At 45.1% G+C, this 21,247-nt stretch overlaps 1 protein-coding gene across 7 annotated transcripts in view; it reads right to left on the bottom strand.

Annotated features, from left to right (window-relative positions):
- The window catches only part of lrrcc1 (leucine rich repeat and coiled-coil centrosomal protein 1), a 231,029-nt gene that overhangs the window by 61,891 nt on the left and 147,891 nt on the right, over nucleotides 1–21,247 (bottom strand). For all 7 annotated transcript variants that reach the window (XR_005943299.1, XM_041189511.1, XM_041189512.1 and 4 more), the window contains one exon: nucleotides 1,724–1,898. Coding sequence is in view for 6 of the 7 variants with exons in the window: in XM_041189511.1 (XP_041045445.1) it covers nucleotides 1,724–1,898 (175 nt within the window). In the remaining variant the exon portion in view is untranslated. The remainder of the gene's footprint in view (nucleotides 1–1,723; nucleotides 1,899–21,247) is intronic.

The following is a 21,247-nucleotide window of genomic DNA, read 5'->3' as shown; positions in this document are numbered from 1 at the left end:
TATCTATGTCAAAATTTGCTCATATCTTATTTAGTTTTATACGTACTTTCAATCACATTTCAGAGACACAGCTTTTTGAAAAAACAACACAGCGATTAATATAGCAATAGTTTCTGATGTTGGGAGTTAGTATACTACTCTTTAGGGGCAAATTATTTAGGCTAATTAATTCTGTATCTCTGTTCTGCAATTGAAAGATAAAGTTTCATTATCTGCTTATGGGAGACAGTGGGAGGTCTGGTTAAAACATCGTTATTTCAACTCTAGGATTTAATCCTAGACAGATTGATGGGATCTGTACTCTAGCAGCTCTTAAGATATGACATAAGATGGATTTGGGAGGTCCAAAACATATATCTAGAGGGCACTGACCTACTTGACAAGTTTCTTCCAATGTTCTCAACATTTTCTATACCATTGACTGGTTAAATAACCAGTTAGTGACTATCTTTCTTAGGGAAGAATGGGAAGGAATGTGAGTTCTCTTTGGGGTTTAGTTGCCTGTCTCCAACATGCCACATTTGGAAATAGACATTTAGAAATACAGGTTTTAAAATCCTAAATATGAAACAGTAGCATTCTGGGACACTAATAATTGATAGCCAGCTTGGCTCACTAATGAAACCTGAAGGGACTAGGGCTCTTCCCAGTCAGCCACTGATAACTTTGCAAATCAATATTCTAATGAATGTAATTATCCAAGCTACGCCAGCAGTGGGAGCTTCATCAAACTTGCATTCATATAGGACTTTTCATGTCATCAAGACACTAACAGTAATCATGGTTGTTCTGTAGATGAACGTTGCAGCCAATTGCATGCAGCATGGTCCACAAAGCATCGCAATGAATGATTAGTTAATTAGTTTTTTGGTCTTGTTAGTTGAGGGAGGAACAGTGATCAAGAGACTATGAAAACAACCTACTGTTCTTCAGAGAAGTGTCATGGTGGATGTTTCACATCCAAGAAGCAAACAACGTCATGGTTTAACATCTGATTGAAAAGTCTTTCTCTAATAATGCTGCACTTCCTCAGTACTGCATGCCTATGTACTCAGAAATCCCAAAACCTTGGCATAACTGTCTAAGATCCAAGTGCAAGTCCTCTCATTCCTCCTTCAGAATTAGCAAGTATAATGGCATATTCATATTCAGAGTGGTATTGTAAATAACACTGAGTAAGCACACATTAAAAGGAGCTAGGGTTCCAACAGGAAATGGGGGGCAAAACAATATAGTGGTTCAGGTGGAGAAACAACTGCAAAAAAAATTGCATAAAGGCAAGTGCGTACTATGTGCATTTGCCATCAGCTCCTGGTGATATTTGGTTACATTGTCCTTCAGCCAAACAGCAGGCTCAAGCCTTCTGCACCCAATAATGGATATTCTATTGATCTGATTATCACTCAGCCCTCTAATGCAACAAGATTGAACCTCATACTGTCAAGGTTTCTATAAATTTTTGATCATTTAAAAAATCCAATTGTCACAACATTTTTGTTACTTTATAGCTTTTAAAATAATTCTTAGTTGTTTTTGACTTATTTTTCTCCATCTTGCATGGCCTTGGATATGTAAAGTCTATTATTTGAATTACTAGAAAAGCACTTGGTGCTACCGCTTTCATTACTTCTCACTTGGTTGGATTTGAAATTAAGGATGTGAAGGTAGGCATTCAAATGTATATTTTTTTTTTAGCCAATACAATTAAATGAAACAGTCTTACCTTGTTGGGCTAACTCCTGTCCCCATATCCTCTTTTCAGTTCGAATGCCATCAATCACAGACTCCTGTGCAGTTAGCTGTGAAATCAATCTAGATTTCTCCTGCTTAAGTAGTTCAATCTGAACAGTTTTTTTCTTATCTTCTTCAGCTATGTGTTCCAGTGCCCGGAATCGGCTCTATATTAAAATTGAGGAGAATTTCAAAAATCAAAATGCTTAGAATAATTTTTAGCAGGATAATTTCTGCAGAGATTAATGCCATTGTTCTGCAGTTCTTCTACTCAAATTATGAGTTGGAGAATGTCAATGGAAATTCAGTCCTTATGTTGCTAACCAGCTGTTGGACTAACTGGCAATGAAGTCCTAAAATGCTGATCAGAGAACCAAAATGCCTTAAAGTATTGGTGATTTGTTCTCCAAATAATCATTAAGATGATCATTTGCAATCATATTTTGTCAGTCTGCAATATCATTGTACAAAATAAGTCTAAGGAAGTATGCTGGAATTCAAATGCTGAATCAAACTGTAGCGCTCACATGAAGTGAGCAATGGAAATTTTTTTTATTCATTCATGGGATGTGGGCGTTGCTGGCTAGGCATTTAATGCCATCCCTAATTGCCCTTGAGAAGCTGGTGGTAAGCTGTCTTCTTGAGCCACTGCAGTCCACATGTTGTAGGAACATCCACAGTACTGTTAGGAAGGGAGTTCCAGGATTATGACCCAGCGACAATGAAGGATCTGGATCATATTAGGACATAAGCTTAACTGTTCCTGACAATGTCCTCGTATGTGCAATGTTACCAAATTACTGCTTATCTTGACCATTTTTGTCTTTCCCAAATGGTTGAATATAGGTTTTCCTTGTAACTTCAACAGAATATAATGAATGGTGTGTCAAATTTATACTTGACTTAATGTTAGATTCATTATCAAATGCACTTGTCCTACAACTGTGAATTAGAATTATATATTGCACAGTGTAATGAAAACTAATTACAAGGAACAGAATTAAGGCTAATGAAGGGAGGGGGCTGAACGGTTATTATACACCATGACATGAACCACAGAAGATTGATGAAATTCCTTCATGTGATTTAAAGGTTAGAGCTATTTGCATTCTTGATCTCCCTTCCTGGGAACTAGGCATCCTTATTCGCTTACAAAAAATTACAAAAAAGAAATAATTGTTTATCTCAGACATGGCAGGTATAAAAGGGTGCAAGTTTTGGTGAGGAGGAGATCCAGTCTGCTTAAGTAAAGTGACTTTTTGCCTTAACCACCAAATTAAACTGTTGGGAGAAAGCCCAATGCTAGCTGATCCAAAGCAATAAATGTAAGATCTGTGGGTTGAATTTCAAATAGATGGCAGAGGTGCCGCCAAAGAGAAAGTGGTGAGGGAGTGGGACCTTGGGCTGCATTTTGCTGGCAGTAACAATTAAGTGGAGGCCACCAGCCCTAATGTCCCTATTAAAGGCAGCAGCTCAGCACCTGGAGGAAGAGGGCACAGTGACAGCTGTGCACCCTCAAAGTCATGTAAGTAGGGTCTGGGGGCACCAGCGCCAGTCAAGTAAGCCCTGGCAATGAGGGGGAAGCTGCTGGAGGCTGGCATTGCCATTGCAGAAGGGGCAGCCATTGCCACCAGAGGGTCCCTTTATGGGCCAAAAAATGTCCAAAAAGGATGTCCCTCCCACCTCCTGTAAGCAGGCCATCAGGGTATATTTGGCAATCTCCCCATTCAGCGGTGGACCCTCTCCCCATCTGCTGGTAAAATTCCAGTGGAGGAAAGAAGAAGTTTTTATTGATCATTCAAGTGGCTCAATTGGGATCCGGGTGGGCAGGGCATCTGCCGACTTTCCAGCCACTGGCAAAATGGCATGCTAGTGAGAAGATGTCAGGCACGCCTTCCTGTGCCATTTTGCCAAACTTCCCACCTCCCAGCCAGTGCACAAGGAGCTGATAAAATTCAGCTGCATGTTCGCTTTTTAGTATTCTCATTTCAACCTATGAATGACTATATCATGAAAATTTTCAAGTGTTGCCCTTGTGCGGGGGTGGGGGGGTGGGAGGCTGCTCGTGACAGGTCTACCTACCAGGTCAGCATATGTGGGTGGCTTTTCAATGGCTGTAGGGCTAGGGCTTGCTTGACAAAGGGGGAGAAGTGGCCTCTGGCAAGGGAAAAGGCTGCAGGACGAGGGCTGTACTTGGGAAGGAGGGTAACCCAGGGTATGTGTGAGGGCACATGTTGATCTGTGCAAATGGCCTCAAGATGATGAGGGCTGAGGAGGCAGTCTCCAGAGGAGATGAAGCCAGATGGACATGTGAGGGTATGCGTGAGAGAGAATGGATGGTGATGTCCCTTGAGCTGGCAGTGAATGTGTGATGGGCTTGAGTGTGTGAGTTTAGAGTGATGAGATGGTAGCCATACCCTGGCTGCACAGATGAGATCATTCATTCTCTATCTGCTTTGGATGGCCAAACTCTTCGCTGCAGCATTGGTACTGATCAACACTGCCACTGCCTCCCAAGCCTGGTTGGTCACACCATTGCCTATCCTGCAGCCAGAGCGGGGGTAGAGGACATCGCGGCAGGCCCCCACGGCGTCCAAAAAGTGTTCTAGTGATGCATCATTAAAACTGGGGGTATAGTCTTTTTGTCTTTTGTGGACATCTTCCCTGCAGTAGTTGTGGGCTAGAAGCACTGAGATGCGTGCGTGTGGCTGGACTTTATGAAGCGGCAAGGTGATGGTATGGTGGTATTTCTCAGGAATGTATAAATGATGCGGGTTTGGGATGATACAGCGTGAAAACCTGCCATTGCAGCCAGTGGGGAAAAATGTCATTTTACCCACCTGCTACCAAACCTAGGGCAAACCTGCTCCAAGGGCGGAATTTTCCTAGGGCAGAATGGTGTCATACCCGCCGACGGCGATGGGGGGTCTTCGTGCCATATTGTCCCAAACCCACCTCATTATTTACGCATTCCTAGGAAACACGCTGTGTGGCTCTCAGTCGCCTTCCCGCCGTTGCATCACACCGGCCATTATGTTTAAAAGGCAGCCGCCAGCATAGTGCTCAACTCTACCAGCTCACCACCACTGCCTGGGAGACATAGCCAGCAAAGGAAAAAAGACAGCAGCACTCCCCCCAACCCGCCAAACGACGAGTCCCTCGAGCGACTGCTGGATGATGTATAGGCTTGCTGAGATGTCTGTACCCCAAGTCTGGCCGCAGATGGGCAACAACGTCACCAATCCAGCTTGTGAGGCGGTGGTCAGCATAAACGCCCTTCTGAAAAGTGGTACAAAAGGATGAATGATCTCCTCTGTTCTGCCAGGTAAGTCACTCTTTTCATCACCCTTAACTCACACACTCTGAAGCCCATCACACATCCACAAGGCCCTCATTCACTGCCAGTTCAAGGGACATCATCATTCACTCTCTCACAAACACCGTCATTGTTCTCAGCTCATCCATGGCACCACTCACCACCTGCACAGGCCTGACCCTTGTATCATCTGGCCCGCCTGGGATCCTGATGCACTCTCCCCAACTCTATCCAAGACAAACTGGCACACAACAGGAGGGAAAGGTCGCAGACTGGTGGAGGAATGCCAGAGTTCAAGGTCCTTACGGAATTTGAGAACAGAGCCATCCAGCTGGCTGGCAATGATCGGGGCCGGCCTTGTGCTGACGGTGAGGTCTGTGTTGCTCTACCAAGTGAGGATCCAGCAGCGCAACATGCATCAGACAACCATACTGTGAGTAATGTGTTCCGTGTCACAGGCCACTGCAATGCACTAATTATCTCCCCTTGCTTTCGCAGGCCCGTCACTCCAAGAGCCGAAGGAGTCCAAGATCCAGGGCCTCCAAGCCAGTTCAGAAGGGATATCCGAAGGGGAACTGGAATGTGCCCCCCTACAAGTTCCACCACAGCGCTCACCCACACCCTCCACCAGTGCAGAGATACACACCTCAGTGGGACCTAGCTCTAGAAGAGGAAGGGGATCACATTCTGGTGAGCACAGTGCACAGTCTGATCCACAGCAGGCGGCGGTAGGGACTTCCCAAGTCCCCGGCATTCAGAGGGCTGCTGAAGGCCAGGAACCTGTTGAGTCCGAATCGGGTGATGAGCCTCTGGATTTGGTCATGTCACAGTTGCTGGAGCTGCAAAGGCAAGCCAGGGAACATCAGGAGAGAATGGCTGTTGCACTCCCCAGATTACAAGACACGATAGAGGAGTCCGTCCGTTTTCGGGCTGAGGTAATAGCGCCGGCATTGCAACGCACCGAGGTCAACACTGGCAGGATGGTGCCTGCCATGGAGACCTTGGTCCAGGACATCGCTCCTGCACTGCTGCGCGGGCATAACTCCATCGCTGATGCCATAGTTGGCCTCCAACTGTGTGCACGTGAGTGAGGTGTCGGGCAGCTCGATCTCACTCCAACTACCACTTCCCCTCATGGAGTCAGCCAGGGGCCTTCGGGCACCCACAGGGAAGGGGGATCAGCACACACACATCCCAGGGTCATCCACCCAGGTGACTTTGGGAGTGTTCGGCCCATCCGAATCTCCTCTTCCTGTGACCTCTGCAGCTCCAGTTTCATAGGCTGAGGAGGGTGCCCCTGCCACACAACAGGACCCCAAAAGTAGGCTGGGGCCCTCCAAGTCTCGGCCGTTCAGAGGATGCCCATCAAAGTTATCACAGACAGGGCGTTGCCATCAGCAGTGGATGTCCGGGGAGCACCAAGACATAGCAGCAAGGTTAGGGCAGTTAAGGAAAAGTGGTTGTACAGCCTGGGCATGGGTGCTGGTCACTTGTACATGCTGTTCACTATTGTCAATAAACTCCTATGAATGTCTCCCTGCCTGTGGCTCCTTGTTCTGATGAGCAGTGTTCTTGTCACTCAGGTGTGAAACTTTTCTGCACAAGATAAAAGGCAGGGGTTAACAGCCAAAGCCTCTGTGGGTAGTCCTTGTCCCCGAGGAGCCATCCCTGCGGCCTCTATGGACCTTGGAAGACTGCAGGGATCTGCAAGCGACTGAGGATAGAGGTGTCGTGCACACTCCCTCAAACTTGTGCGCACACCTGCAGGATGTGTTTCTGGTGGTAGCATACCAGCTGGACATTCAGTGAGTGGAAGCCCTTGTGGTTGATAGTGTATAGCGATGGAGGCCTGAGCGCCACGAGTGCAGTCAATTGCACCCTGCATCTGTGGGAATCCCAGGATCTGGGTGAATCCAATGGTCCTGTAACCCAGCTGTCCTGGTCCCGGGCGAAATGCACAAAGTTGAATGCCCTCGAGAAGATGGCACCCAAGACTCCATGGATGCATTTGTGGGTGGGGGCTTGTGAGATCCCAGAGGTCACCTGTGGAGCGCTGAAAGGAGCCACTTGCGTAGAAATTGAGCACTGCCATCACTTTCACAGGCAGTGGACGCCCTCCATGTCCCCTTGGTGCCAAGTCCTGCAGGAAGTTGCAGATGTGAGCGACCAGGTCCCTAGACATGCGCAGTCATCAGCCACACTGGTTCTCGGTCATCAGCGACACTGGTTCTCGGTCATCTGCAGGAATGACAGGAGGCGTCTATAGGCCCTGGGTGCTGCTAGGCGCTGACCAGCCATGCTTGCTGTTGCTCCTGGGCAGTGTGCGAAGGATCCCTAGCAGCCCCTTCTTCATGTGGTTGCTGCTCCTGCCTTTGCGTGGCCAGGAGCCTCAGTTGCTCTCTCTTCTGTCTTCTACGGTCTCTGTAGGCCATCAGGCATATAGCTGGGTCACTAGGATCCATGCTCCTGATGTGGTCCTCCTACAGCATGAAAGAGAGACATGGTTAGCTTGTGTGTACTTAGCACCCTTTCCTGGCCCTGTGTGTCCGCCCCTTAAGTCTTCCCGGGAAGTGCTTGCCATCTTTTGGATGGCCACAGATGTGTGCACTGTCTGGCTGCCCTATTAACCTGTGACACGGGGGCACTGGTCCAAACTGGGACGCTGAGATTGCTAGGGGCTGTGAGTGTCTCCAGCAGTGACTGCTACATGGCCAGTGTTGGCAAGGAGATTGTACAACGTGTGCAGTCCAGCTGCTCCACGGTCCAGTAAAATGGTTCACAGTCCGTGCCGGGGTGGTGGGGGTAAGGTCTGGAGGACTTGGTGGCACATTGGTGCCCCTGATTTGCTTGCATGGGTGAGCAGGCTAAGAGCCTGCCCCAATCATATCATTGTGGTTGTGTCTGAACTGTCTCAGTTGCAAAGGAATGGTCAGTTTATACAGGTGTCCCCACTGCGTGGCCATTTCCCTCGCCTACCCTGCCCCTACATCGATTTCTTGTGCGTGGGATCCAATGCCAGAGCAGCAGTGTCTCCCCCCACACCCTCCGACAACAGCAACAGTCGCCTCCAAGGCTGGGCAGCAGTTGATCCCGGACACCCCTCCCCCCCCCCAAAAACAGATGCCTCAGAGGCAGGGAGGCAGTTCATCCCGGCCCCCCTGCACCCATGAAGCCTGCAAAGCAACAGGCAACCCTGGTGAGCTGTGGAAAACGATGATGCTCACTCACCTCAGCTCCCCCAAAGTGAAGGCTGCCAAGAGCAGGTCACCAGCGTGCTGTTGTGAAGCATGCTGATGTGCTTACCCGCCGACATGGACGGACGATTCGGCGGGAGTCCACAACCTGACAAGATGGCCTTTTAATGAAATGCTGATGTATTACAATGAGCTCCCCGCTGACCATTGGCAGGAAATGCAGCCTGCCATTGGCAGGCTGAGCGGACAATCACAATCTGCCTTCCCACCGTCGTGAACCAGGTCGTGTCATATTGTCTGCACCCACCACCTATCACACCCGCTGCCAGCAGGTACGGAAAATTCCACCCCTAGTTTCTGTTTGATGACTGTATCACATTGAAGTCTACGAACAGATGTTCAGTGTGCACACAGGAGTTCCAAGATGAATTATGAATGGTGACAGTAATGTGACCTTGCGTTTGTTTGTAGTTTGTATTGCAAGGCTGTATGACTAAATTGCTTTGCTGCTCATCAATTGACTAATAATTATGAACCAAGCCAAACCTTAACCCATGATTCTTCATTAGCCATCTCAAGGGAGCAGTTTAGTTCTGACCGTATAATAATGACAGCTGCAATTTTATACATTAAACTCTCTTTTCATCCTGTTTACAGATATGCAAAATATTATAGCATTACAAATTGCATTAGAGATTGCCATATTTGCAATCTGTCATGCCTCACACAAAGATAATCATTCTTTCTTTCGGAAGATAATTTACATGACCGTTTTTTCAAATGCTGTACTTGTATAATTATTAAATGTATTAGCAAATTTCATGGTGACTTGGAGGTTAAGATATTGTGGAGGGAGGAGTCTTGGATGAGAGAGGGATAACAAACATCAACCTCAGTAATTTGAAGAATGGGCAGAATAGTGAAAAAATAATTAGGAAAGCAAAGTGGAACAATGAAATTAAATTATCAAGGAACATAAAACAGAATAGTAAAATATTTTACAGGCACATAAATAATAAAAAGAAGGCTGTGATGGGAGTTGGACCATTAAGGGGTAGACAGGATAATATTACAGGTAATTCTAATTATGGAACAGGTAAACGTGACATTAAATGATGAGATGAGCAATGAGATGAGTGCATTTAAAATAAAAAGATGTATTGAATGAACTAATCAAATTTAAAGATGATAAAGGGAGAATAGTCAATACGAAGGAGGATGGCAACAAATTACAGGAGGGCATTAATAAACTTGGGGAATGGGAAATAATTGGCAAATGGGTTTCAATACCGATAAATGTGAGGGACTACATATTGGTAGGAAGACTAGAGAAGTCATTTATTACTTGAAAGATGCAAATCTAGTTGGTGTAGAGGAACAAAGGAATCTCAGAATAGAAATATACCAATCACTAAAAGTTGTGCCACAGGTTAGCAAGACTATTAACAAGGAAACCAAGCACTAGGTTTTATTTCTAGAGGGATGGAATTGAAAAGTAGGGAAGCTAAGCTAAACCTGTATTGAACCTTGGTTGGACCACTATTAGAGTGCTGCACGCAGTTCTGGTTGCCATATTATAAAATGGATATAAGGTACTGGAGAGGGTGAAGAGAAGATTTACAAGGATGCCACCAGAAATGCATGGTATACATATCAGGAAAGGCTGGGTCACTTTCCTCTTGAAAGGAGAAGACTGCAGGATGACTTAATGCAGATATTTAAAATTATGAAAGGTTTTGACAGAGTGGATAGAGGGAGAATGTTTCATCTGGTGGGGAAGAGCATACCTAGAAGCCAGCAAAATAAAATAGTCATCAAGAAATTAGAGAATTGAGAAAAAACTTCTTTACCCAAGGAGTGGTGAGAATGGGGAACTTAACATAGAAAATAGGAGCAGGAGTAGGTCATTCGGCCCTTCGAGCCTGCTCTGCCATTCAATATGATCATGGCTGATCCACTCTCTCAACGCCTTACTCCCGCTCTCTCCCCATACCCCTTGATGCCTTTAGAGTCTAGAAATCTATCTATTTCCTTCTTAAATATATTCACTGGCTTGACCTCCGCAGCCTTCTGTGGTAGAGAATTCCACAGGTTCACCACCCTCTGAATGAAGAAGTCTCTCCTCATCTTGGTCCTAATTGGCCTACCAATCTTGAGACTGTGACCCTTTGTTCTAGATTCCCCCAGCCAGAGGAAACATCATCCCTGCATCCAGTCTGTCCATCTTTGTCAGAATTTTATACATTTCAATGAAATCCCCTCACATTCTTCTAAACTCCAGTGAACACCAGACTAGTCAACTCAATCTCTCCTCATACAATCCTCCCATCCCAGGAATCAGTCTGGTGAACCTTCACTGCACTCCCTCTATGGCAAGTAGATCCTTTCTTAGGTAAGGAGACCAAAACTGTTCACAAGCTCCAGGTGTAGTCTCACCAAGGCCCTGTACATCTGCAGTATGACATCCTTGCTTCTGTACTCAAGTTCTCTCACAATGAAAGCTAAGATATCTTTGCCTTCTTAACTGCTTGCATGTTTGCTTTCAGTGATTGCTGTACAAGGACACCCAGGTCCATTTGTACATCAACATTTCCCAATCTATCAGCATTTATATAATACTCTGCCATTCTACTTTTCTTTCCAAAGTGGATAACTTCATATTTATCCACATACTGCATCTGCCATGTATTTGCCCACTCACTCAACCTGTCTAAATCACCTTGAAGCCTCTTAATATACTCCTCACCACTCACATTTCCACCAAGTTTCATGTCGTCAGCAAACTTTGAAATATCACATTTGGCTCCCTCATCTAAATCATTGATATATATTATGAATAATTGTTGCTAAAGCAGTGATCCTTGTGGTACCCCACTAGTCACTGCCTGCTACTTCAAAAAAGACCCATTTATTCTTACTCTCTGTTTCCTGTCTGCAAACCAATTCTCAATCCATGCCAATATATTACCCCCAATCCCTGTGCTTTAATTTTACACACTAACCTCTTATGTGGGACTTTATCAAAAGCTTTCTGAAAATCCAAATACACCACATCCACTGGTCCTTCCTTATCTATTCTGCTAGTTACTCTCTAAAAATACTCCAGTAGATTTGTCAAACATGATTTCCCTTTCATAAATCCATGTTGACTTTGTCTAATACCATTGATATTTTCTAAGTGTCTGTTATCACATCCTTTATTATAGACTCTAGCATTTTCCCTACTACTGATGTTGGGCCAACCGGTCTGTAATTCCCTGTTTTCTCCCTCCCTCCTTTTTTAAATAGTGGGGTTATATTTTCCACCCTCCAATCTACCAGGACGGTTCCAAAATTCTGTAGATTCTGTAAGATGTCAACCAACACATCCACCATTTCCATGGTCACCTCCTTTAGTGCCCTGGAATGTAGATTATCAGGCCCTGGGGATTTATCAGCTTTTAGTCCCATTAATTTCTCCAGTACTATTTTTTTACTAAGACTAATTTCCTTCAATTCCTCCTTCTCACTTGACCCTTGGTTCCCTAGCATTTCTGGAAAGTTATTTGTGTCTTCCTCCGCAAAGAAAGAACTAAAGTAGTTGTTTAATTGCTCCGTCATTTCCTTGTTTTTTATTATAGGTTCTCCCATTTCAGACTGTAAAGGACCTACACTTATCTTCACTAATCTTTTTATTTTTACATACTTAATAGAAGCTATTATAATCTGCTTTTATGTTCCTTGCAAGTTTACTCTCATACTCTATTTTTCCCCTCTTAATCAATCTCTTGGTCCTCTTTTGCTGAATTCTAAACTGCTCCCAATCGTCAGGCTTGCTACTTTTTCTAGCCACTTTATACGATTCCTCCTTGGATCTAATACTGTCCTTAATATCTTTTGTTAGCCATGGTTGGGCCCCTTTTCCTGTTGTGCTTTTGAGCCAGAAAGGAAAGTATAACTGCTGCAATGCACACATTCATTCCTTAAATATTAGCAATTGCCTATCCATTGCCTTTTAATGAAGATCTCCAATCTATCTTAGCCAACTCACGCTTCAAACTTTTATAGTTTCCTTTGTTTAGATTTAGGATCCTAGTTTCGGATTGGACTACTTCACTTTCCATCCTAATGAAGAATTCTATCACGTTATGGTCACTGTTCCCTAAAGGACCCCACACAAGATTATTAATTAACCCCTTCTCATTGCATATTAACAAATCTAGGACAGCTTATTCCCTAGTTGGTCCCTTGGCATACTGGTCATCTCGTACACACTCCAGGAATTCACCCGCCACAGTATTATTACTAATTTGGTTTGCCCAGTCTATATGCAGATTAAAGTCACCTATGATTACTGTAGCACCCTTGTTACATGCATTTCTAATTTCCTGTTTAATGCCGTCCCTTGCCTTACCACTACTATTTGGAGGCCTATAGACAACTCCCACTAATGTTTTCTGCCCCTTGTTGCTTCTTAGCTCCGCCCAGACTGATTCTATATCTAGATTTTCTGAGCCAATAATCTCACGATTGCACTGATTTAAAAGGTATTTGCTCAAGTGTAAGGTAAACAAAATGCAACTTTACCAATGATGGGATTTGAACCCACACCACCAACAGACTAGAACCTAAGTCCAGCACCATAGACCCCATGGCCACACTACCATGCCCCTACACTTGCCATTGCAGGGAGTGGTTGGAACAAATAGTATAGATGTATTTAAGGGGAAGCTAGACAAACACGAGGGGAAGGGAATAGAGAATTACGGTGATAGATTTAGCTGAGGAAAGATGGGAGGAAGCTTGAATGGAGCAGGTCAAATTGCCTGTTTCTGTGCCATATGTCCTATGGAATCCTATGTAATATAATTATTAAATGAGCTATAATTTGTAATGTACGTGGAGTGTTAGTTTGATGAACAAAGAGTGGCGTATAAGGGCTTGTCTCTATATTCTTTGATTGTGAGTTCCTGATCTCACTATTCTGTACAGAAGGGAGAAAAAAATTGCATTGCGAATTATAAAGTTCCAGGGAACAGCTAACAAGGCAAGTCTCGTCAAAGGAGCAGCTTACTGCTGAAGTTGGCAGTAGAAATGACAAAGATTGATCAATGATAGGGGCGTAGGAACAGGTGAGCTCCTTACACCATGGTTAATAATATATAGACTATTGCCTTCAAAACAGGAGGTGGAGAAGAGAAAGAAATTAGCGTACAGCAAGCACCCATAACAGCAATATAATAATGAGCTGCTGATCTGTTTTTTTAATGATAGTGCTTAAGGGATTATATTGGCCAAGACACTGGAGTTAACTTCCCTGCTCTTCATCAAAATGGTGTCATGGGATATTGTATGCCCGCGTAAAAGAGCAGATGGTGCTTCGGTTTAACGCTCATCCGGAAGATGGTGGCTATGACAATGCAGCACTCCCTCAGTACTGCATTGCAGTGTCAACCAAGATTTTTGTGCTCTGGAGTGGAACTTGAATGCAATCTTTTCACTCAGAGGTGAAAGTGCTACTAACTGAGCCATGGTTGACAGACCAGAGGAAAAATCATTTTTAATCAAGAAAGAGCTCCTGCAAGCAACATGCTCTTTATAACTCTGTTCTTATTTAAACTGTAATTGTAGGAAAGAGCAGTAGATTTTTCTATTCTTCAGGTCTGGGCAATTACCTGCCCTTAGTTTCCTCGAGGGCATTGAGTCAACCACATACTGGGGGGTTGGAATTATATGCAGTCCAGATTGCAGAGCGGTGGCAGGTTTGCTGCCCCTCAGACATTAGAGAACAAGTGGGATTTTAGCCATGAAACAATAGATTTCACCTGCATTTTCTGATACTAGCCATAAATTTCCAGACTTATTGCTTTCCATTTCACAACATGTCACAGCAGGCTTTAAACTCACTGTTGCTATTCTGGTATCATAATTATTAGGCAGTTTCACTTCTGACAGGAATAAATGAAAATGCTGAGTATCGCTACTCTGTTGACAATAATCTGGCCCAGAATGAAGAACATTTCTAGAATGTTAATGCTGATTTATGCAGTAATTGTTGGGCTAATGCCATATCTACTTGCGAGTCAATGTCATGTTTCAATGTACATCTGATAAATTTGGAGCAGTGCTCAAATCTGTGCTGGCTGAGAGACTGTTGGGAACGGCAGTCTCTAAGAAGCACTGATGGTAATCAGTTTAAATATAACACCAAAGTAGGCAAGGTTTAGAAGTAAAAATAAAAATCCCACATGCTATTTTGTTGCTAAATTTGAATAATCTAGCCTCTCAGCCTTTTACGACTATTAAAATCTTACCAGCAGTTAGAAGTCAGGGAGCAGAGCTCACATTTGTGCTTGGGGTAATGCTTGAATTTTACAGCAATATAACCAATGTGTAAATATGACTCCATACTCACATTACTGCTAAAAATAATGAACTCAATGCATTTTAAATGTGATTTTCCTGGTCAAAGTTAACCATGGGATGAAATTGAAACTAATTAGGATACAACTAATTTTGTAAATTGAAAATAAATTTTAGCATTATGTCCAGGATACAGTAACTCAGAATGGGACCATAACAGCTCTACATTGTCCAGAAATAGACCATTTGTGTGATGAAAACTTAAATTCTTGCTTTATGCATGTAATGTTGTATTTGCAACATTCACACATGAATAAATCAGCTCCAAATATATCATGAATGGAAACACTGGCTGTTATAAGATATCTCATTGACTGTAAAAAATATATCTAGATGCTAATAGTCCAAAAAATGCAATTCAGAAGCAATTTTAAAACCCATTATTCAAATTAAGCATCAATAGACAAAGCTCTCCCCCTGCCAGTACACAGTCTCTCCATCAGCAAGACCTCAGCTGTGCCTATTTGTTGTGACACAAACACACTGGGTTTCTTGTGGCCTCAGGTTAAAGCTTCAGAGGAATGTGGAGGTTTGGCCCAGACATTAAGTATGCAGGCCCACTGGCATATGGACACAACTGGACACTCATGAATGAAACTCCCAGCCATGGGCGAAAAGCTCCACTGCCTTGTGGATACTTCGGGAAAGTTGAAGACTAAGGGAGTAAACCCTGACTAAAAATCTGGAGTGGAGCTCAAAAGCAGACTGATGTCTAAATGTGTCATCTTTCCGTTAACGCCTGTAACCAAGCCGGTGCCAAACAGTGCTTTGCATTCCTTGGGACTCAACTGGGGAGACTGAGAGGGGGATTCTGACATTTGGCAGCCAGGGTCTCCATAAATTTTGCCCGGGCTTGTGCCCTGGAGAGGGCAGTCCGGTTCCTCTGCAGAACATTAACACAAGTTGACAGTGACAAGCCCAAATTGATTGGCATAGAGAACAGGTGTCACGGGCTGTCAATGATGGTGGGAAGGACCATCATATCCCACTGGTCAGCCACCACCCACCTCAAGTCAGGCAGCTCCGACTATTAAGGTGCTGACCTGCCAAGGTTCATTGTTTCAATGGGTGCTTGGAGCTTAGAGTCTCTTAGCTCAACTTAGCAAGTTGACGGAATCCATCGCACCAGACAAACAAATGAAAAGAAAGAAGATGCCAACTCTTTGATTAGAAAGCTAGAATATCAGGACCATGCACATGGGATTGACAACTTGCAGCTGGTCGACAATGTGCACAAGGCAGCGTGATCGACATGGAACTTGATCGGCTGAACATTGACACAGCTTCCCCACAGGAGAACAGGCTCAGCGAGTGGATCACTGAATGAAAAGCATTACAGGTTCATCTGGCAAGGGAAGAGTTCAGAGAAAACACATGAGCAAGGTGTAGATTTCGCTATATGGAACTCACAACTCTTGATAATAGAACCCCCACATCCCCCCCAACAAACTGTTCAAAACATGTTCTTTCCATCTGCCTCTCGACTCAAACAGGGCCAGTTAACTTCATGAGCTTCAATGCTGTGCTCCACTACAGATATGAAAGGCTGGTTATCTGAGGGGATTGACATTGCTATCAGCAGAATCCCAAAGTCAGCACATCTTTACCTACAGGCTATTTCAATGCAAGTGACTATGGTGATGAACTTTAATCCTTCCAAGCTGAAGCTGGCGATATTTGCCATACAGTCTTGCATTAGGGAGGTCACTGGGGCTCTTTGTTCAAAGAAAGCCAACTGCATTTTATTCTCTTTTGCCAGAGTCAGCAGACAGAACATGAAACCAACTTTACTAGGACTTCAGGCTTTCCAATGACATCTACTGCAGCACATCGCTTTGCATGGGCCTCATGTTAACTATGCCATACACTGGAACTGAAACAGTTTCTCCACTCTCAATGTCTATTTGGTGTGTAACCATAGGCTGTGCACCATGCAGGTCTATGCTCAGTATCCTGGTAGCAGTCCTGATGCCTTCATTCTATGGCAGTTGCTGTGCTGTCTGCATACTACGAGCCCTCATGCAAACAAAAGGGTGGCTACTGTGTGGCAAGGGCCATCCCACTGACAATACCACTCATGTCTCTGGTGTGGACTATGCCATCTTGACATGAGCAGCCACAGACTGAGTTGGCTGGCTGACAGTCATTTCCAATGACACCGGCAGTGTGTCAGAGGTAGGTGGAAGAATGGTGTCATCCTGAAAGGTCAACAGATTCACGTTTCATGGAGCTATTGCCACTCACCCCATGCAATCCACATAATTTGCTGGAGGTCAGGTTGCTTGACTGTTGTGACACTCTGCAAACCCTTTGCACTCTGTAATCTACAGCCATGATGGCACCAATCTGAGCTTGCATGACAGCAACAACAACTTATTTTTATATAGTACCTTTAAAGTAAAAAGACAGCCCAAGGCGCTTCTCAGGACCATTATAAAACAAAATATTACACTGTACCACATAAGGAATTATTAGGTCAGATGGCCAAAAGTTTGGTCAATGAATAGGTTTCAACAAGTGTCTTAAAGGAGGAAAGCAAAATTGAGACGCGGAGAGGTGTAGGGGGGATTCCTGAGCTTGGGGCCTAGGCAACTGAAGACACAGCCACCAATGGTGGCACAATTAAAATGGGGAATGCACAAGACGTTAGAGTTAGAGGAGCATTGATATCTCAGGAGGTTTTGGGGCCATAAGAGATTATTGAGATAGGGAGAGGCAAGGCCCTGGAGGAATTTGAACAAGGATGAGAATTTTGAAATCAAGACACTGCCTGACCGGGAGCCAAAGTAGGACTGAAAATAGAGGGGTGATAGAGGAATGGGACTTTCCCTACCAAGCTGGCTTTGCAGACAGCATTATGAGCTTTTACTGTAACATCAGCTGTTGAATGGCTGCTGCTTGTATTGCAAATAAAAGATGGGCTCCAAGTTCTGTGCAAAACTTTGTGCCAAATTGCTGCTGGATGCTGCCATGCTCGTTGATATTGAACACAGGCTTTCTGACAGATTTCTAAATGCAGCAAAGTTTTATTGTGTATACCCATCAACCTTCTTAGTCTGTGCCCATTGTAGTCCTCAAATGAGTTCTCTGCGGTGAACCTGTGCCCAGTGTCTCACCACCATCCCATCTCTATGCTATCCTCGATACACACAGGCAGGGTTTTGCGATTTGGGTCAGGAATTTAGTGCTGGGGTCAAAATGGGAGCCATGACCCTGCATTATGTGGGGGCAGGCACCCAACGGTGATTTTGCTTGAACTTAGGTCCAGAGAGCACACTTGCTGTCCAATTAAGGATGATGGGCAGACTCTCAAGGCTGGAGGACTGATAGGAGGCCTTCCAGCATGGAAGGAGCTGTAAATAAAAACAAAAAAACTGCAGATGCTGGAAATCCAAAACAAAAACAGAATTACCTGGAAAAACTCAGCAGGTCTGGCAGCATCGGCGGAGAAGAAAAGAGTTGACGTTTCGAGTCCTCATGACCCTTCGACAAAACTTGCGTTCGAGTCCAAGAAAGAGTTGAAATATAAGCTGGTTTAAGGTGTGTGTGTGGGGGGCGGAGAGATAGAGAGACAAAGAGGTGGAGGGGGGGGGGTTGGGGAGGTGTGGTTGTAGGGACAAACAAGCAGTGATAGAAGCAGATCATCAAAAGATGTCAACGACAATAGTACAATAGAACACATAGGTGTTAAAATTAAAGTTGGTGATATTATCTAAACGAATGTGCTAATTAAGAATGGATGGTAGGGCACTCAAGGTATAGCTCTAGTGGGTTTTTTTTTATATAATGGAAATAGGTGAAATAGGTGGGAAAAGGAAAATCTTTATAATTTATTGGAATAAAATAAAAAAAAAGGGGAAGGGGGAAACAGAAAGGGGGTGGGGATGGGGGAGGGAGCTTACGACCTAAAGTTGTTGAATTCAATATTCAGTCCAGAAGGCTGTAAAGTCCCTAGTCGGAAGATGAGGTGTTGTTCCTCCAGTTTGCGTTGGGCTTCACTGGAACAATGCAGCAAGCCAAGGACAGACATGTGGGCAAGAGAGCAGGGTGGAGTGTTGAAATGGCAAGCGACAGGGAGGTTTGGGTCATTCTTGCGGACAGACCGCAGGTGTTCTGCAAAGCGGTCGCCCAGTTTACGTTTGGTCTCTCCAATGTAGAGGAGACCACATTGGGAGCAACGGATGCAGTAGACTAAGTTGGGGGAAATGCAAGTGAAATGCTGCTTCACTTGAAAGGAGTGTTTGGGTCCTTGGACGGTGAGGAGAGAGGAAGTGAAGGGGCAGGTATTGCATTTTTTGCGTGGGCATGGGGTGGTGCCATAGGAGGGGGTTGAGGAGTAGGGGGTGATGGAGGAGTGGACCAGGGTGTCCCGGAGGGAGCGATCCCTACGGAATGCCGATAAGGGGGGTGAAGGGAAGATGTGTTTGGTGGTGGCATCATGCTGGAGTTGGCGGAAATGGCGGAGGATGATCCTTTGAATGCGGAGGCTGGTGGGGTGATAAGTGAGGACAAGGGGGACCCTATCATGTTTCTGGAAGGGAAGAGAAGGCGTGAGGGCGGATGCGCGGGAGATGGGCCGGACACGGTTGAGGGCCCTGTCAACGACCGTGGGTGGAAAACCTCGGTTAAGGAAGAAGGAGGACATGTCAGAGGAACTGTTTTTGAATGTAGCATCATCGGAACAGATGCGACGGAGGCGAAGGAACTGAGAGAATGGGATGGAGTCCTTACAGGAAGCAGGGTGTGAGGAGCTGTAGTCGAGATAGCTGTGGGAGTTGGTGGGTTTGTAATGGATATTGGTGGACAGTCTATCACCAGAGATTGAGACAGAGAGGTCAAGGAAGGGAAGGGAAGTGTCAGAGATGGACCACGTGAAAATGATGGAGGGGTGGAGATTGGAAGCAAAATTAATAAATTTTTCCAAGTCCTGACGAGAGCATGAAGCGGCACCGAAGTAATCATCGATGTACCGGAGAAAGAGTTGTGGAAGGGGGCCGGAGTAGGACTGCAACAAGGAATGTTCCACATACCCCATAAAGAGACAGGCATAGCTGGGGCCCATGCGGGTACCCATAGCCACAACTTTTATTTGGAGGAAGTGAGAGGAGTTGAAGGAGAAATTGTTCAGTGTGAGAACAAGTTCAGCCAGACGGAGGAGAGTAGTGGTGGATGGGGATTGTTCGGGCCTCTGTTCGAGGAAGAAGCTAAGGGCCCTCAGACCATCCTGGTGGGGGATGGAGGTGTAGAGGGATTGGACGTCCATGGTGAAGAGGAAGCGGTTGGGGCCAGGGAACTGGAAATTGTTGATGTGACGTAAGGTGTCAGAGGAATCACGGATGTAGGTGGGAAGGGACTGGACAAGGGGAGAGAGAAGGGAGTCAAGATAACGAGAAATGAGTTCTGTGGGGCAGGAGCAAGCTGAGACAATCGGTCTACCGGGGCAGTTCTATTTGAAGCATTTCACTTGCATTTCCCCCAACTTAGTCTACTGCATCCGTTGCTCCCAATGTGGTCTCCTCTACATTGGAGAGACCAAACGTAAACTGGGCGACCGCTTTGCAGAACACCTGCGGTCTGTCCGCAAGAATGACCCAAACCTCCCTGTCGCTTGCCATTTCAACACTCCACCCTGCTCTCTTGCCCACATGTCTGTCCTTGGCTTGCTGCATTGTTCCAGTGAAGCCCAACGCAAACTGGAGGAACAACACCTCATCTTCCGACTAGGGACTTTACAGCCTCTGGACTGAATATTGAATTCAACAACTTTAGGTCGTAAGCTCCCTCCCCCATCCCCACCCCCTTTCTGTTTCCCCCTTCCCCTTTTTTTTATTTTATGCCAATAAATTATAAAGATTTTCCTTTTCCCACCTATTTCACCTATTTCCATTATATATAAAAAAAACCCACTAGAGCTATACCTTGAGTGCCCTACCATCCATTCTTAATTAGCACATTCGTTTAGATAATATCACCAACTTTAATTTTAACACCTATGTGTTCTATTGTACTATTGTCGTTGACATCTTTTGATGATCTGCTTCTATCACTGCTTGTTTGTCCCTACAACCACACCCCCCCAACACCCCCCCCCCCTCCACCTCTTTGTCTCTCTATCTCTCCGCCCCCCACACACACACCTTAAACCAGCTTATATTTCAACTCTTTCTTGGACTCGAACGCAAGTTCTGTCGAAGGGTCATGAGGACTCGAAACGTCAACTCTTTTCTTCTCCGCCGATGCTGCCAGACCTGCTGAGTTTTTCCAGGTAATTCTGTTTTTGTTTTGGATTTACAGCATCCGCAGTTTTTTTGTTTTTATCTCTGTGTTTAATTGACTGCCACTGCTCTTCAAGAAATGCCTACCTCCTTGAGGAAGTTCTGTTCCTCTCTGCGACAAGATTTCCGTATCTCTCTGTTGTCTTGCTCACCTTCTTTGCTTTCCATTTCCCTCCTAGTGTTTGACAAGGTGTTTACTAAAACCCGCTTTCACAGCCATATCTCCTTTCTCAGTGACTGTCTCCGTCTCCGACTTACCCCACGTGGATTTCAACTGAAATTCCACCCCTCATGTTTCGAACCCACCTAAGATTACAGGTATCTCCGGG

Source organism: Carcharodon carcharias, chromosome 6, assembly GCF_017639515.1.
Source record: "Carcharodon carcharias isolate sCarCar2 chromosome 6, sCarCar2.pri, whole genome shotgun sequence".
In the NCBI taxonomy this organism is placed as follows: Eukaryota; Metazoa; Chordata; class Chondrichthyes; order Lamniformes; family Lamnidae; genus Carcharodon; species Carcharodon carcharias.
Note: the sequence above shows the minus strand (reverse complement) of the source record. Positions and strands in the feature narration are given on the sequence as shown.